This window comes from Nematocida homosporus (genome assembly GCF_024244095.1).
Source record: "Nematocida homosporus strain JUm1504 chromosome Unknown 4454, whole genome shotgun sequence".
Classification (NCBI taxonomy): domain Eukaryota; kingdom Fungi; phylum Microsporidia; genus Nematocida; species Nematocida homosporus.
In genome coordinates, this window is record NW_026250687.1 from 163,271 (window position 1) to 180,309 (window position 17,039).

General features: G+C 42.5%; 11 protein-coding genes across 11 annotated transcripts; 7 read left to right on the forward strand and 4 right to left on the reverse strand.

Moving 5' to 3' along the window:
• Positions 1-232: 232 nt before the first annotated feature.
• Positions 233-1,393, reverse strand: NEHOM01_0415 (uncharacterized protein; the record flags this gene model as incomplete). Its single annotated transcript, XM_051489293.1, has 1 exon — positions 233-1,393. The coding sequence occupies one exon, from the start codon at positions 1,391-1,393 to the stop codon at positions 233-235; it is 1,161 nt and encodes a 386-aa protein (XP_051345253.1).
• Positions 1,394-1,408: 15 nt separating this feature from the next.
• Positions 1,409-3,577, forward strand: NEHOM01_0416 (uncharacterized protein; the record flags this gene model as incomplete). The annotated part of the gene is made up of 1 exon (XM_051489294.1): positions 1,409-3,577. The coding sequence occupies one exon, from the start codon at positions 1,409-1,411 to the stop codon at positions 3,575-3,577; it is 2,169 nt and encodes a 722-aa protein (XP_051345254.1).
• A 470-nt stretch (positions 3,578-4,047) lies between these two features.
• Positions 4,048-5,706, forward strand: NEHOM01_0417 (double-strand break repair protein MRE11; the record flags this gene model as incomplete). The annotated part of the gene is made up of 1 exon (XM_051489295.1): positions 4,048-5,706. One exon carries the CDS (start codon positions 4,048-4,050, stop codon positions 5,704-5,706), a length of 1,659 nt encoding a protein of 552 aa, XP_051345255.1.
• Positions 5,707-6,023: 317 nt separating this feature from the next.
• Positions 6,024-6,503, forward strand: NEHOM01_0418 (uncharacterized protein; the record flags this gene model as incomplete). Its single annotated transcript, XM_051489296.1, has 1 exon — positions 6,024-6,503. One exon carries the CDS (start codon positions 6,024-6,026, stop codon positions 6,501-6,503), a length of 480 nt encoding a protein of 159 aa, XP_051345256.1.
• Positions 6,504-6,573: 70 nt separating this feature from the next.
• Positions 6,574-7,155, forward strand: NEHOM01_0419 (uncharacterized protein; the record flags this gene model as incomplete). The annotated part of the gene is made up of 1 exon (XM_051489297.1): positions 6,574-7,155. The coding sequence occupies one exon, from the start codon at positions 6,574-6,576 to the stop codon at positions 7,153-7,155; it is 582 nt and encodes a 193-aa protein (XP_051345257.1).
• Positions 7,156-8,033: 878 nt separating this feature from the next.
• On the forward strand, positions 8,034-9,305 carry NEHOM01_0420 (uncharacterized protein; the record flags this gene model as incomplete). The annotated part of the gene is made up of 1 exon (XM_051489298.1): positions 8,034-9,305. One exon carries the CDS (start codon positions 8,034-8,036, stop codon positions 9,303-9,305), a length of 1,272 nt encoding a protein of 423 aa, XP_051345258.1.
• A 1,205-nt stretch (positions 9,306-10,510) lies between these two features.
• Positions 10,511-10,981, forward strand: NEHOM01_0421 (uncharacterized protein; the record flags this gene model as incomplete). The annotated part of the gene is made up of 1 exon (XM_051489299.1): positions 10,511-10,981. The coding sequence occupies one exon, from the start codon at positions 10,511-10,513 to the stop codon at positions 10,979-10,981; it is 471 nt and encodes a 156-aa protein (XP_051345259.1).
• A 41-nt stretch (positions 10,982-11,022) lies between these two features.
• NEHOM01_0422 (uncharacterized protein) lies at positions 11,023-12,399 on the forward strand (the record flags this gene model as incomplete). The annotated part of the gene is made up of 1 exon (XM_051489300.1): positions 11,023-12,399. The coding sequence occupies one exon, from the start codon at positions 11,023-11,025 to the stop codon at positions 12,397-12,399; it is 1,377 nt and encodes a 458-aa protein (XP_051345260.1).
• Positions 12,400-12,572: 173 nt separating this feature from the next.
• Positions 12,573-13,097, reverse strand: NEHOM01_0423 (uncharacterized protein; the record flags this gene model as incomplete). The annotated part of the gene is made up of 1 exon (XM_051489301.1): positions 12,573-13,097. The coding sequence occupies one exon, from the start codon at positions 13,095-13,097 to the stop codon at positions 12,573-12,575; it is 525 nt and encodes a 174-aa protein (XP_051345261.1).
• Positions 13,098-13,491: 394 nt separating this feature from the next.
• NEHOM01_0424 (uncharacterized protein) lies at positions 13,492-14,199 on the reverse strand (the record flags this gene model as incomplete). The annotated part of the gene is made up of 1 exon (XM_051489302.1): positions 13,492-14,199. The coding sequence occupies one exon, from the start codon at positions 14,197-14,199 to the stop codon at positions 13,492-13,494; it is 708 nt and encodes a 235-aa protein (XP_051345262.1).
• Positions 14,200-14,272: 73 nt separating this feature from the next.
• On the reverse strand, positions 14,273-16,591 carry NEHOM01_0425 (uncharacterized protein; the record flags this gene model as incomplete). Its single annotated transcript, XM_051489303.1, has 1 exon — positions 14,273-16,591. One exon carries the CDS (start codon positions 16,589-16,591, stop codon positions 14,273-14,275), a length of 2,319 nt encoding a protein of 772 aa, XP_051345263.1.
• Positions 16,592-17,039: the final 448 nt, after the last annotated feature.

Sequence of the window (17,039 nt, forward strand, 5' to 3'; positions counted from 1 at the left end):
TATTGGGTTGTGTTGAGTTGAGTTGGTATTATGTTGTGTTAAGAAGTGTTATGTTGTCGAATTATGGTGTTGTTAGTGCTTACCTGAGTTAACTAAACTAAACTCAACACCAAACTTAACTTAACTTAACACCAATCCAAACTAAACTAAACTCAACTTAACTTAACACAATACGTAACATAATAGATAACTTAACTTGATCTGTGTTTATTTAGGGCGGCTGTGTGGGAGATTAGTATTGGTGGTTGGTGATGATGGCGGTTAGCTCGGCACGGGTCTTTTCCATCTCCAAATCAGTGACTTCGCGGGCTTTGGCAAGCATTCGGGACAGACCTACACGCAATGAGTCCTTGAGAGTATAGGTGGTCTTTTCTTCCGTGGAAAGGAATGTGGCTAGATCAGCTACCACGGGATCTACTTGGTAGATTGCTTGGACTGAGTCGGGTGGGGTAACTGTAGCAGTAGCTGGAGTAGTTTGTGGGGTTTGTGTGGCTTGTGGAGTTAAAATAGTTGGATTGGCTTGAGGTGGGTTAATAGTGGCTCGGGGTTGAGTGGGCGGTGGTGTTTGGGTTTCGGTTTCGGTTTGGGTGGTTGCAACGGGTCGCGGACTGGAATCAGAAGATAGGCTGGCGGTGGTTTGAGAGTCAGAGGACTGGGGGCTAGCAGGGGGACTGGGAGAGTCGGATGGTGGTGAAAATGGGCCGGATGGTGCTGACATTGGCGCTAGACTGACTTTAAGTGCATTAGGCTGAGGTCGGTGGGTAACGACAACGGTATGGGGAGTTTGGGCTAGATCTAGCTCATGATGGACTAAGTCAGCTGGAGATACTTGCAGGGAAATTAGTCGGTATAAGAAATGCGTCGGCAAACTATCCTTGTTACCTAAAGAGTCGGCAGCTAAAGAAGCCCTTCTAGCTCGGCAGTGGGGAGAGAAGGCATGGTGCGCCTTTCTAATCGCAACAACAACAGCGACGTGCCTGTCCCGGCTATCAATTAAACTACAATAAAACCCACAGACGTAGCAGAAGAGATCATTAGAGGTCTTATTGAGATTATAAAGAAAAAGGCCATCAGTGGCCAATGCCGTAGCCACTCGCGGAAGAAAGCGCAGAGTGCCGGTTTTGAAAGACATGGTCCGACTCTCTATTAAATGGGGCGTAGAAAGGATACAATGCGGAGAATGCCTAAAATGCTCCTCTGCTGGTATTTCCTCGGGCAACCAGCCCTCTAGCTGTTTTTGACAATAAACACAAATAACTGCATCATTAGTGGGAGTCTCGCGATCATTGGTAAAACCGGTGTAGGCCAAAGCTTTCTTGGCTGGTAAATCACGTCTCCATGGCCTAAAAGACTGCAAACGATCTTCTAGCGATGTATGCTTTAGATCTACCATTAAGTAGCAAAAAATATGAGAAGTACTTACACTACTGAGCGAATTCCCTATGAACTAGAGAAAGATCGCTCTCGAGCTTACTTTTCTCCGGCCGGTATGCGTAAAGCTATGCTTAAGCCGGGTGTTCATATTAAAGTGATAAAAGGAGATAAAGAAACGATTTTGAAAGCGGCTCCGAAGTTTGATGGTGATGATTTGGCTATTTATTTACCGGCGGAAGAGTTGGTGGCTCTAGGAGTTAGTTCGGGTGAATCGGTTGGGGTAGAAAGTGCTAAGCTGGACTTAGTGGTGGCTGAAAGTGTGAAGGTTCGGTTTGTAGCTATTAAGAAGACTGTGGAGGCACTAGCTAGTGTTCGCATGGTTTTGGAAGATAAGAAGGCGGTGCGCACGGGAGAAGTAATTAATGGCGGGCGAGTGGATACCGGTGTGACTGGTGGGTTTGTGCAGGTTACTGAGCAGACTCGGGTAGAGATTGTAGCTGAGAATCGGGGGGTGGTGGCTGCAGTTGGATTGGGGAGAGAGATTGAAAGTATTTGCCGAATAGTTAGAACAGCACATGCTGGTAAAGAAGGTGCACCTCGAGGGGTGGTGGTTGTTGGTGGAGTTGGGATGGGTAAGAAGACTTTTTGTCGGGTCGTGTTGGATCGTTTGGGCCGAGACTGGGTGCGAGTGCGGGTGGTAGGTAATGATGCGCGAGAACTAGTTGAGGCGTATGCTTATGCCAAACTGAATGAGCCGTGCACGCTCTGGATTGATCGGGCTGATCGGTACTTTAGTGAAGAGAAACTTGGCGCGCCCGTAGTGGAGATAGAAAGTATGCTGGAGGATATTCACTTGCACCAAAGAAGAATTGCCGTGGTGGCAACGGCCAAAACGGTGGCGAGTTTACCGGAAGAGTTATTGGGGGCGCGTGTGTTCGATACGGTTGTACATTTGGCCGCACCGAGTTTAGGACAGCGCCAGGAGCAGATAGTTCAGGCGGTGGCTGAGCACCAGAAAGAGCATGGATGTGTCTGTCCGGAGGAACTGATTGTGTGTGTAGCCCAGAGAACAGCTGGATTTTCGCGTGGAGAGCTACACCAGCTCTTGCGAGACTCGTTGGATGTACCTTTGTCCTCATTAGCGGGTAGTAGTGAGCATCAAGTGGCTATACTTGGTGGTCAGCTAGAATCTATGCATATCTCAACCGCATCCTCGGCTGTATCGGCATCTGTGTCTTCTAATTCTAGTAGTGCCGATTTGGGTTTGGGGTGTATGAAGCATCTTTTGTCCCAAATAGTTAGAATTGTTCCTAGTGCCTCTAATGAAAGTTCAGCCGAAGTACCAGATGTAAGATTTAGTTCGGTCTTTGGTCAGACTAAAGCCAAGGCTAAGCTGACTGAGGCTGTGCTTTGGCCGATTCAGCACCAGGCGTTGTTTGAGGAGGAAGGAGTTGTACCGCCTAAGGGCGTATTGCTTTATGGCCCGCCGGGTTGTGGGAAGACTTTGTTGGCGCAGGCGTTGGCTAATGAGAGCGGAGCAGTCTTTTTGTCCATTCGTGGTCCGGAAATTATGGGCAAGTATGTTGGGGAGAGTGAAGAGCGGCTGCGGCGTGTTTTTGCTCGGGCTAGAGCTTTAACTCCCTCGATTGTCTTTATTGATGAAATTGATTCGATCGCACCGCATCGAGAGGCCGAGGGTGGCCAAGTGGATAAGCGCGTTGTTTCTACTTTGCTAACGGAAATGGATGGGGTTGGCAGTGGCGCAGGAGTTTTTGTATTAGGGGCTACCAACAAGCCATGGAGTATTGATAGTGCCTTGCTGCGTCCCGGGCGGTTTGATCACCACGTCCTAGTGGACATTCCTGATCTATCCACGCGAACCCAGCTTCTGAGCAGTAAATTAGATAAGATATGCCTTGGAATAAGGAAGTGGGCGAAAAGCACAGAGGACCTAGCTGAAAGCAGGAAAGAGCTACAAGAATTCCTTTTAAAGCATACTTCGGTCTTTACTGGGGCTGAACTAGTTGGTCTGTGTAACGAACTTTCTATGCAGATCATTCGCATGCGGCTGGACAGTCGAGGATATACGCCCAATGAGATTATTGAACAACTCAAAGCCACGGCTAGCCACATTCACTCCCGCATTACGCCGCAAGAGCATGATCTTTTTGTGCACTACGAGCAGGCATCATCTCGTCAATAAATACCATCTGGTTGATATTTGCGTTGGTATAAGTTTGTATTGAGTTAGTATTGCATTGGTATTGAGTTGTGTGTTTGTTTGTCGGCCTAAATAAACTCAATCAAATACTAATCCAATCAAAACTAAACCTAACCTAATCTAATAATAACTCAAATAAATCAAAACTAAACTAAACCTAACTTAATCTAATACTAAGTTAAAATAAAATAAACTAAATCAAAACTAAACCCAATTCTAAAAATGAAATGAAGACTTGTCTTTTATTTTCTTGATACGGTAATTAATTGAATTATAGTTGATTTGTTTTGATGTTGATTTGGGTAGTATTGGGTTGTGGTAGGTGGTGGTAGGTTTGAGATGGGTTGAGTTGATTGGGGTGGTTGGTTTAGTATTGGGTTACTTTGGGTTAGTATGTATGCATCAAATTGGTGTTGAGACTTAAAAGGGGACAAATTTATTTGGCTACTAGTATGGATGAACTTCGGGTTCTTATTACCACAGATAACCACTTGGGTTTCTTGGAAAGGGACCACATAAGAGGAGAAGACTCTTTTAGGGCATTTGAAGAGGTGTTTGAGCACGCTTTGCGATTGAATGTAGATGCGGTTTTAATGGCTGGCGATCTCTTCCACGATGTAAACCCTTCTAAATACACCATGTACCGTACTGTAGAGATCCTTCGCAAGTATTGTTTGGGAGATCGACCGATTCACATCGAATGTCGTGATAATGGCAACTTCACAAACCTTTCTAAAGAAGCTCGGCCGGTGAACTACTACAATGCCAATCTTAATATAAGTATGCCAGTTTTCTCAATCCATGGCAATCACGATGAGCCATCAGGACATCGTGGGGTTGCATCTTTAAACATCTTGGCCGAGGCCGGACTAGTCAACTATTTTGGCTGCATTGACTCAATGGCCAATACAATTGAAGTCCGCCCTATCTTACTCAAAAAGGGACAGATTGCGCTTAATCTCTATGGGATTGGTGGGCTGCGCGACGAAAGGATGGTTAAGTTGCTGGCTGAAGAGCGAATCAGTTTTGAAAAGCCAGAGGGTGGCACCAGTCTTTTGGTCCTTCACCAGACTCGGTGTTGCCGTGGAGCGAATGTCTACCTACCCGACCATCTTCTGAGCAGAGACATGGACTTAGTAGTTTGGGGACACATGCATGATTCCTATCCTGTTCCGGAAAAGAACCACCAAATGGGGTTCCATTCCGTGCAGCCGGGCTCAACAGTGCAAACCTCTCTTTGCCAGGCTGAAAGCCGGGACAAGCACTGCGTTCTTCTTAAAGTCACTCCATCCGGCTGGGCGACTGATTCTATTCCCATGCAAAGCACCCGTCAGCTCATTTTCAAACACATTGCTGCCGCCGGGTTGGATCTAGTCACTACCATTCAGAGCGAAATGAAAGAGATTCTAGCGGGTTATAATGGCGCGCATCGGCCGCTTGTCCGCTTAAGAGTTGATGTATCGGATAAAAGCCAAAAGACTATCATCCAAAGAAGAGTCCTGGAAGAGTTTAAAGATAAAGTTGCGAACCCGAAAGACGTCCTTCGTCTTATCTACCGCCGCCAGAAACACGAGAAGGCCAAGGACACACAAGAGAACAAAAGAGAAAGCAAGACCCAATTCACTCTTTCAGTCGACGAAACCCGCATCCTTTCACCCGATACTTTTATTAGTGGGATTCTCGAGTGCATAGACAAGCAAGACAAAACCGCCGTGTCCAAGCGCTACAACGAAATTATATCCGGGGTGGTCAGCGTGCTCAAGTCGCACCGCTGGACCGACATTGAGGCCGAAATTACACCAGCCGTCCAAGAAATCGACCGCCGAATCATGGGGGCCGAAGACTCTACCAATCGTCCCAAAATGCCGCGAATGAGCACCGAGATCCGATCCATCCCCGTAGACCCCCAATCTGATGACACCTACGACTTTGCCAATCTGCTTGAAAATCAACCAACCAGCGTTAACACCACAACCACAACCACAATCCATACTAACCCAACGAATACCAACACTAACACCAACACCGCCACCACCAACACCACCACTAACAACACCGATTCAAATAAGTCACCAGAAAATGATTTCAATCTTGGTAGCCTTTGGGATTAATGCAATAAAGATATTATGTTTGCTTTAGTATTAGGTTAGTATGGTGTTGGTATTTGGGTTAGTATTGCATTGGTATTTGAATTGGTAGTCTTTGAGATTTAAGTTAGCATAAACAGAAGCTAACCTTACAACCCAATACAACACAACACCATACTAACGTCACACTAACACAACCCAAACACAACCCAACTCAACACCACACAAACTCAATACAACACCACACAAACACAACTCAACCCAACTCAATACGAACTCAACTCAACTCAACTCAATACTAAGTCTATATGTGTTTTTATTTGTTTCGGTGTATACAAGAGATGGTGTTTCTACAGCGGAAGGCATATATTGGCATTAATTTGGTCGGAATCGGAATTAACCTGGCTTTAGCCTTGCATGAGATCTTGTATGGCCATGATTCGCTTGTCTTTCGGGCTATAGTGATCGGATACACGGTTATTGTTTCAGTTCTTTGGTATTTGCTGACTCTGAAGCGTCTGTCAATTGATAGAATGCTTTATGCTATTTATTTGGGCTTTACTAATTTGCTTGTCTTTTGCCTGGTGATTTGCTTGCGAGTTCTTTTCCGCTTTGATGCAAAGCATCCCTATGCAATTCTGATAGCCAATATCCCCATGATGGTTGTTGCCCAGCTGGCCTTGGGCACCACTATTTTCCTAATTATTGTGCGAAAGTATATGGTTCAGGGGCTAACTAGCCCCACATCCATCCAAAGAGAAAAGGGGATAGAATCAGCCGTCATGACAGTAAGGAGTGAATATCCCGAGATCTTTCAATAGCGAATCATTTCCATGTAAAATAACCAATCAGGGTGATGGCCAATCACCAGAATAAGAATAAAACAAGTCCATGAGCATTTCCCCTATGAATTCAGACAACACAACAGCAACAAAGGAGGCCGTAGCCAAGAAAGTTTCTGAAACCGACAACAAAGCGCACGAGCACGTCAAAAAGCTCAAAGAGTCGTCCCTTGGGAAAATGGTGCCCACCCAGTACAGCAATGTCACTTGCCAGCACATTGCGCTAGGATCCTTTATTCTTATGGCGGTGGTAAGTCTTTGCACCTACATGTTCTGTGTGGCAATTGATGGAGCCGATCCCACCTATGGCCACAAATTTCCCACCTGTACGACTGGAATCATTTTAGCGATTGTTTTAGTGCTGGCTAGTTTACACGACGGTTATGTCTACTTCGCCAAAAATGGCAAAATGCTCCTTTCCTTTTTAGGATTCCGGGCGTTAACAATAATCGCAGTAATTGTGGCGGTTTTGTTTATTAACAGTGACAATGCAGGATTTACTTTCAAAGGTTTCCTTTTGGTCTTCTACGGCATTGTTTGTCTATTTTACACGTACATCTTCTCTATCTTTATCTCTGAAGTCAAGCATGGCGCCAGCAACTCCGACCCAAGTGAGCACCAGGCCGTTTAATTGTTTCAAAAGTGAATCGTAGCTCTTTAAATAAACACCAGGCACTTATTTATCCACACTTATTGATATGGCATTAGTTTTAGTTAAGTATTGAGTTGAGTTGGTTTTGGTATTGGTATTGAGTTAGTATTGAGTTAAAATAGCTTGATACGGAATGAGTCATTGGATACGTTGGTTTTGAGATTTTAAAGTCAAAACGAGTTAAGTTGAAAGTTTGTGATAAGTCAAGCACCAATCCAATTAATCTAAGATTAAGTGGCTGTACCAGTGGTCACTTCAGGATTCTTTCTGCGCAGCAGATAAACTAGAGTTTGTTTAGTTTACCTATACTAAGACAAACTTAGCCAAACCAAACCTAACCTAACCCAATCCTTACACATAACTTATACGAACACACTCCTAACACACTCCAAACTTATACTAACCCAATCCTAACTAATCCTTACACATAACTAATCCTAACTAATACTAACTAATACTAACCTCTATTAAAGACATTCCATGGGATAAGTGTGGGTACCATTTACCAAGAAAATAAGAGTGAGTTAAAATATGATGACGTCATAATAAGTTAGTGTTAGGATTAGTATTGAGTTGGTATTAGTGCTACTAAGTAGTGTGTACTACATAGGGAGTAGCTTACCAGTGATCAGATTAGTATTAAGTTAGTATTGCTGGTCGTATGATAGCACTACAATAACTTATACCATCCCAATACTAACTTAATTAATGATTGGGTTAGCCGGAACCAATCTAATCAAAACAATAAGCCCAAAACCTAATTGGTTATTTTAATCAGATAATTGATATGACCGTTATCATTGGTTTACAATGATTATCCATTTATAACCCAATTTATTTTTTTCGAACTGGAAGTTATGAGGTTCTTTTCAACATCAAAACACATCAAATTGTATGTATTCTTTGGTTTATGTCTTCTATTATTCGTTCATAACGCCATGGCTATGGCTCCGGGCAAAGTGGGCAGTGGTGACAATCAAGTAAAAGAAGCTCCAGATACGTTATGGGGATCTTTTGTGCTTTTGTTAAGTAGTATTTTTGGATTTGCCGGTGTATTGTATCAAGCACTTTATGTAACATCTATGTTGTACTCACCAACACCAATGCATATTGGGTTAAGTATAGGTGTATGCCTGCTATCAGTTGTAGGATTGTATTCTTTGGTTAAAAGCGAAATGCCGCGGGCTTGGACTGAGATCAAAGCTGTCTTAGGATACAACAAGTCTAAACTAGAGCGTGAGAAACTTTCAGCCGCGGCTAACGTTCAACAAAGCTACATTCAATCACTTAATCGTATTGAGAAGGGACAAAAGACCAACATAACCCAAGAAGGATGGACCAAATTCGTTATATCGACTATTTCTAAGATAATTGCGTTTATGATGATGACAGTTATTATCGTAAGTGTTTTAAGAACGGCTTTTTATTTCTTTGGGCTTGGGGCGAATGTAGCTGATTACATGAATTGGTTCTCAGTTAAAGACATGATGTTTCCAACTGCAGATGGAACCCTGGTTGGCTTGCTTATCCCTGCCGGTACAGTTTCGTATATTGGTGTTTTGAAGATTATTAACCTGGTGGCAAGTGGCCCAATCTTTATTATGGGGTTGGGAATTATTACCACCTTTGCTGAGTTGTTTAAAAACTACTATAAGGTCGATAAGAGTTTAGAGATTAACAAGGTCGAAAATTTGAAACATGCCAATCGAACTGTGGCAGCCATGATGTTGTTCCGTTGTTTGATATACGGTCTGGTTTGGGCAACTGGTCTAAACGTTTTGATTTTCTTTGTTGATCCACTCTTTAACTATATTAGAAATAGTTCTCTGGTAGATACTCTTCTTGATTGGATTAAACCGCCCGGTACACTTCTAGACTATGAAAAAGACATATACACGGACATTGATTATACGAAGCAGAAGCGAATTCAAAAGGTGCTGACTATCACTAGTATCTTACTATTGGTTCTCTTTTCCGTCTTTGTAGTTCAACAGACAATTCAAAAGGGAATAGAGTACAACTGGTACGATCGATTGAAACTTGACCAAGAATCGCGAGCCGCTACAGTTCTGGGAATTTTCTCGGCTATATTCTCGCCCTTGGGCTACGTGACGGGGGCTGTGAAGTAGTGTGATCGGATTGGGTATGGTTATTTGCTTAGGCATAACTCCTATCTTAAAACTAGAAGCCCGTGGTTACACCGGACTTAGTACTTTCCAGTTGACGAGTTTCGCTGTCGCATGTGTATCATTCGCCAAGCGGGTAACAAGACTTGATATTTAGAGACTAAAATGGGCTAAAGAGAGCGAATAAATCGAACCCCGTTAGGAATATCTATTTATAGCCGTGTTTTTGTCTTTTAATACTAACTTAGCCCACTATTAACTTAACTCCATATCAACTTAACTCCATATCAACTTGATAGTAAACATTTCGCCTACGGTTAAAGGGTGTTATGCCTATGATAAAGCACAGTTTCCTCATAATCATCAATTGGGCCTAACTGTGGTGTTTGTACCCACTATGCAACTTAATAAGATTCTCAAATCACCTCTACTTCACACGAGTTAACTACATATAGTGTAGATGTTTCTTCCTTACTACTTTAAACAACCCAATACTAACCAACTAACTTAACTAAACCAATTAGAGTATAAGTCTACAACGAAGATTGATAAGGACTTTCTAAGACTCTTATGAAGGACTACAGAAGAATATACCAACTTAATACAACTTAATACAACTTAGTACATTAGTCTGGCTGATGATTTGCCTCTCGTGGAGTACGTGTGGATAAGAAGTCTTTGTACTCCCTTTGAACCCAACACTAACATAACCTAAGACTAAACCGTACGTATAAGTTAAAGACAAGGCATGTCATATTTATTAAGTTACTATTGAGTTGGTATTGAGTTGGTATTGAGTTGGTATTGAGTTGGTATTGAGTTAGTATTAAGTTAGTATTAAGTTAGTATTAAGTTAGTATTAAGTTAGTATTAAGCATCAAGTAAAGTATCAAGTAAAGCATCAAGTAAAGCATCAAGTAAAGCAACAAATAAGCAGCGGTAATCCAATGGGGTTTCAAGTCAGATTGCTTACAAGCAATAAAGCCAGTTGTGAGTATGTGTGGTAAGCAGGGGCTTCTTTACTTACTTCCTTATCACAGTTAGTAGTTTCTAATCAAGTCTGAGACTGAGTTGGACAAACGGTCAGTTGGATTGGAATTAGGCTGGGATTGACAGCGGGGTATGATACAGTACAAACTAGTAGTCAGCTTTTTGCAAGCAAAGATTTGCGAATGCATAGGGCAATATTCATTTGGTGCTGCTTCTGGATGGTAGGACTCCTTTGGCGCACAATCAAAAACAACACCATTGAAGAAAGCTTACACGAACTAGTTCAGGGGGCCAGAATGATCAAAGAAGTCGCTCGTGGCTGTTTAAAAAGCCCAACTTCTTTTCGAATGGCCCATATTTTTGATAGCCTTCGACAAATCGGACACGGTCTTATCTTTTTAGGAAAAACAGCTAATATTATTTTGGTGCTTTTTGTTTACCGAATTATCAAACGAGTCTTCTTTTTTAAACTTCCAGCCGTTATTTATTTAGCGATCTTTGATTATTTTGATCAGCGCAGATACCACGTCATGAAATCACGAGGTAGTTTTGATGCTATCGTTTGTATTTTTCTCTTTCTACTTCTTTTGTACAGCTTACTGACTATCAACTTAGAAACGGCTAGATTTCGCGAGGCTTATCAGCAGCAACGGATGGCACTAAAGGCAAATCTAGTAAGAAGTGAGTAGGAGTAACTGATGAAAATAAATTGTTTTGAAAAATCCAAAGAATGGCCGAATTATTAGAAAATAGAGGAGAAAAGGCTTATCAAAGTCTTCTTCAGCAATTGCATATAGTTGGATTTGTGCGGGTCTTATGTCTATCGCGAGAAATAGAGTGTTTTGCAGCCGTGTTCATGTTTTTAGGTCTTTTGGAGAAACAACTTGTTAAGTATGAGGTTATTTGGGAGGCCAATGAAGGATCAGAAACTGGTGATTTTGAAGTACTGATTGGTCCTGGGCCTAAGATAAAGAATGGTGCTATTATAACTGATGTTCCTGTTAAGGCTGGTGGTGGGGTAATTGTGATTAATGAGGAGAGATTGGAAAGGGCCATGTTTAAGTTGGGAAAATATAGTGGGCATTTGAGTTCTGATTTGTTATGGGGTATTTGCATTAGTTTGTATGCTGATCCGGAACGGCCGGAAAGGAGTCTTTGGAGTGGGTGTGTGCGCAGTAGTATTGGACTGGACGAGTCGAGTGAGGGGAGGGGCGAGAGTGAGGACGAATTAAGTGAGAGTAAAGGAGATGTGCACGAGTTGGGAGGGTTGCGGACGGGGACGCCTTTTATTCGAGAGATTGAAGTTGAAATAGAACGGCTGGGACAGCAACAATCAGAAAAGCGAATGATTGAGATTACACGAGAGATTTATTTCCCTTTTGGGCAGTGGCTGACTCTTTACGAGTCTTTGTCTCTGGACATGGGTACAATTGAGGATTTAGGACTCTTCTTTCGCCGCAAGGCACATAGTAGTCGGGCACTGAGTCAGTCGGAGTATGCTCTCAATCAGTTTTTGGCAAAGCTAGGTGTATCTGTTGCAGCTGCGCAGAGTGCATCGGTGCATAACTTAGTGGGGCCGGTGCAGAAGATTATTCAGCGGGCCATTCAGCCACGCAGTGTTTACGTACGGCACTATGAGTACAACTTACGGGTGTCCCAAGTAGAGGCTTTCTTTGCGATTTGTGGGTTAGTTCGCAAGAAGAAGTACATTGAGGCTCTGTTTGCTTTTCGGGACACCAAGCACCTTAATACTTCTTTGGGGCAGCAAGTATATCGGCGGATGATCCAGAGCATTAAAGACGGGTTTGCCCAGAGAAAGGTGTTGCGCCATGATGAGCTAGATGTTGTGCTTATTCCTAAAGGCGCGCTGACATTCAAATCCATGGACGAGATAAGTATCATGAAAGAGGTCTTTGTAAATATATGCCGATTGTGTAGATACAAGGCGCCACAGAAACAGACAATCATGGTGGCGTATGCTGAAGAGCAGAGTACCTACCGCGTCTTTTATCAAACAGCCGAGCCTATTATCTGGGTAGACACCAAGGAAGAGAGATTGTTGGAGCAGATCAAGGAAGTTGTCCAGCAATTAGAAAGTGCCATTTAATGTGTGGGGTTATGTTATGTAATGTGTGGTGTTGTGTTACGTATTGTGTGGTGTTATGTATTGGGGTTATGTAGAAGTTAAATGAGCCGATTTGTGAAGTACGTCAATCAATTCTACCCTACCACACCCCACCACACCATACCATACCATACCACACCCCACCACACCACACCCTAATACTTCCATACTAACAGAGCTAAGCCAATGATAAAATAAAAGAAGATGGTTTGCAGATAGTGCTTGGGGCTGGTTAGATCGAAAGGAAGAAGGTCAAGTAAGATGCTGGTCAAAGGGATGTGCGGTGGTTTTATAGTTACTTGGGAGTGAGCTGGACAGGCACATCTGGGCTGTTGTAGGCCGGATGCAGCTAGCTTAGCTTTTCTTAGACGAGTTCTTTTGGCAACGCGTTCAAATAGTCGCCAAGGCTTGAGTTTATATAATTCAAAGGTCTTGACATTACTACCAGGCATAGAGTAAACAGCAAATATCGCAGAATAAACAGTAAGTCGGCAATTGTTGGTGATTTCAGGCGGAACGTTGTTTTTTAAATGAGTACCAGGACAGGCCTGGTCGTGAGTGGCGAGAAACAAAGGCCGGGCAATGTAACCAATCCTCTTTGGAGAAGAAAACGTAAAGGGGCCTTTTCTTTGGGTTGTGTTGTGAAAAGATAAGAGCTCATTATCTCTAGAACACCTCATAAAAACAAAAAACAAGATCGCGATGGGTGATTAGCATTGGGTGATATATTATTAAGCATACGACTAAATAGAAATTAAGCTACAGATGATCATTAAAACATATAAAAGTATCTTTATCTCTTTAAGTAATTGATTGACTTTCAAAATACTAACTTAATTATCACTATCGGGATTACGTCTCAAGACCCGAAGCTCCAAATTTAGACTAACTATTTGTCCAGCACAAGCTCATCTGAACCTAATCTAAACCAATCCCAATCTAGCCGAAATACTACATCGAGTTAGATAGAGTTAGATAGAGTTAGTGTCAAACCAATCTAACTCAATACTAACCCAACACGAATCTATCCCACCTTACCTCAACCCATCTCAACCCATCTCAACCCACCTTAACTCAACTTACTCCCAAGAGAAGTTGGGACCAGTATGGGGTAAGCTTGGTTGTTTCAAACGAGGCAACATACTGATCCAAGAATATACAGCTGAAGGAAAAGATGACGAACAGAATCGAAATGGCGCCCAAAAAAAGCTGGCTGTGAATATAGGTGTTAATTGGCTCTCGCTCGGAAAGAATCTCTTCTAGACCAACAAACATCAGGGCGATGGTTGGGTATAGCCCAACAACACCCATTAGTATGTTGCTTGTCAGAAAGAGGGTGGGCATAAAGACAAGTATATGTGCACCAAGGAGTTGAAAGAACTTCTTGTTGTCCAAGAAGTGGCCACTTACGAGAAACAAAGACCAACCGTTTCCTGAGAATACCCCGCACGCAGCAACTAGCATAAGAATCGTGCTGTGGCATAGAAATAGATGCTGCTTTTTTCTAGATAGCGAAGAGCGCTGAACACTCTTTCTCCAAAGATAGAACGAGGCTACAATAAACAGAATAGCTGACACGCATGGAATGACCACAGGCAAGTTGTCTTTAGTGATATGTTTTCCCAGAGTCGATGCAACTAACACGATGGAGTAGACAGCCACAAGTACTTGGATGAGTACACGGGTATAGTAGAGAAAAGCCGAGGTGAATTGGGTCCGAAAGGGAATGGCGGGCTCTTTCTCTTCGGCTTCTTTGTTAGCAGGCGGGCGTGGTGTAGACATTAATTGCGCTGAAATTGCATTTCTAATGTAGTGGCTTAGTAATGTTGATGCGAGCTTGCGCACTTGGCTTTTATTACGCGGCAGGGTTGCAAAGACGAAGCTTCTTAGGAAGTCGGCCTGGTATATGTTTGCCGGTAGAGCGGGGTGATTTTCGTTTTGTGGTCGATCCTGGGCTCGGTTGAGACATTCTTGGTTGTGATGGGCTAATTGTTATTGGAGAGCTATCGGAATCTGTTTGATCTTCAAGATTAATTTGACTCTCAAGATAGGCTTGGTATTCGAGATAGGATTGGTATTCGAGATAAGCTTGCTGTTTGAGGCGGGTTTGGTATTCGGAATCGTTTTGGTATTCAAGATTGGTTTGACTCTCAAGATAGGCTTGGTATTTGAGATAGGCTTGGTATTCGGAATCATTTTGGTATTCGAGATTGGTTTGATTGTCAAGATCAGCGTGGTCTTCTGAGTCGACTTGGTCATCAAGAGTAATTTGATTGTCAAGATCAGCGTGGTCTTCTGAGTCGACTTGGTATTCGAGTTTAATCTGATTCTCAAGATCAGTTTGACTTTCTGGATCGATTTGGCCATCAAGAGTAATTTGACTCTCAAGTTCGGTTTGGGCTTCTGAGTCGGCTTGGTTTTCGAGAGTAATCTGACTCTCAAGATAGGCTTGATATTCGGAATCATTTTGGTATTCGAGTTTAATCTGATTCTCAAGATCAGTTTGGTCTTCTGGATCGACTTGGTCATCAGGATTAATTTGACTCTCAAGTTCGGTTTGGGCTTCTGAGTCGGCTTGGTCTTCGAGAGTAATCTGACTCTCAAGATAGGCTTGGTATTCGGAATCATTTTGGTCATCAAGAGTAATTTGACTCTCAAGGTCAGTTTGATCATCAGGATTAATTTGGTCATCAAGATCGACTTGGATTATTGGGGGTGGTTGACTATGCCCAGTGCTGTTTTGCTGGAAGATCTCTTCGAGGGCGGGTTTGACGTCTTTGAGAAACTTGCCGCTCATAGGTGCTAGCATCTTTTTGATGCTTGGCACGCGATCAGCGCGTTTTTGCGTCTCTGTGAAATGACGGTCGTGGATGTCGATTTTAATATACCAGTTACGTCGGTTGCATGCAGCGATAAGTAGATAGTTCATTTGAATGTTATTAATTGGGCTTGGTTGTGTGGTAGCGAAGAAAGCACTTATATCGCTCGGTTGAGCAAGGAAAAGTTGGATTGCGGCTGCGTACGCAAGGTTTCTTTGGTTCAGTAGCATGCCAATGCTGGAAGACTCACCAAATTTCTTGTTATAGATCTGAATTAGTTTAGAGTCTCTATTCTGATAGACTCTTTTGATACTACAGAAGAACATTTTTATCAGATCTATAATTTGTTTGAATCTTAATGGGTCTTGCGCGCTTATTTGTACGTCAACGCGGATGCAGAATGCGGCTTCTAAGGGAACTAGTGATGTTTTAATAGTGGGGAATTCTTTTGTAGGAGTGAGCACTTCCTGTTTGAAGACTTCATAGCACGTATTGAATAATTGGTATAAGAAGATAAGGATCTGTTTGTTGTATACTATGATGCTGTTGAACAATGGGATAAAAATGGTCATGTTTGATACGTTATCGATGGATTTACGAGATATAAGGAGTTGGGGAGAATTAAACAAAAAGGTATGCATGTGTGTATTAGACACAACTCCTTCATGACGTTTGGTTATCTGTTGTTGACTGTAGTGCTGGTTGTGGTGGTATTGACGGAATAAATAAGCCACTATATCCGATGGCTCCTCAGGCGCAACAATTGCGATTCGGGTATTTGGGAAGCAGAATGTTGCGTTCCATTCACGCATGACTGAGTCGTCAGATATATTAGATGTGGATCCATTATGGGTAGGCGATGACTGATACTTTGTTTTGGCTTCAGCAAACACTTCTAGGCTGAGTGGTGTAGTAATAATAGATTGTAAGAGTTGTAAAGGAGCCAAACATCCTGGATCCGTTAGTGAAAAGTTAATCGTAATGAAATAACCCCCATGTTTGATAGTATAGGGCCCCTCGGGCTGGGCCATGAAACTGCTATATTCACTGCGGCTGGTTTCTAGACTTATCTTGCATTTGAGAATCTCTTCTAACATGATACCGAGGTACTTGTACTGAGATATGTTAGCATAGAACCGTTTTCTAAACGCTATACTAATATAGGTATCTGAACTGCCCGGGCAAACAATAGCAATACTGCTAAGGCCGTTAGAAAAGGCGAAAGAAGAATGACGGCTAATTGTGTATGTGTTATTTGTTGCATTCTGGGTAAGAACTACTGTCTTACAGATCCCTAAAAGAAACAAGAGAAATTGAGCTAGGCTGCATAGTGAACTGTTTTGATGTCTACTCATTGGGTTAGAAAGGATGAAAGGATTTATTGAACAGCAATGGCTTTGTTAGTATCAAACTGATTTTGGGTTGGTATTCAGCCTGAAAGATTCACAGCTTTCTTTATTAGTAGTCACAAAACAAAAGAACCCAATATAGTTGATAAGATTATATGTAGCAAAAGAGCAATTCATAGCGACTTGTTTATTAGAGAGGTGTTTTTGAAAGTGGGTTGAAAGGCGTCTATGCCATCATGGCCAGAATCTGGAATATGTTTTCCTGTTCCAAAACAGTACACAATGTGTTAGTATTTATGGTACCAATTTCTAGCCCAAGTTGATTGATGCTTTTGCTCTTGAAACGGCAGATAAGGATCAAAAAGAGATGTTGACTTGTGTTTGTTCCCTTGAAACAGATTACAATGCGACTGTCGTAGTATCAAGGAACCGTATTCACTAGCAAAGAATGTAG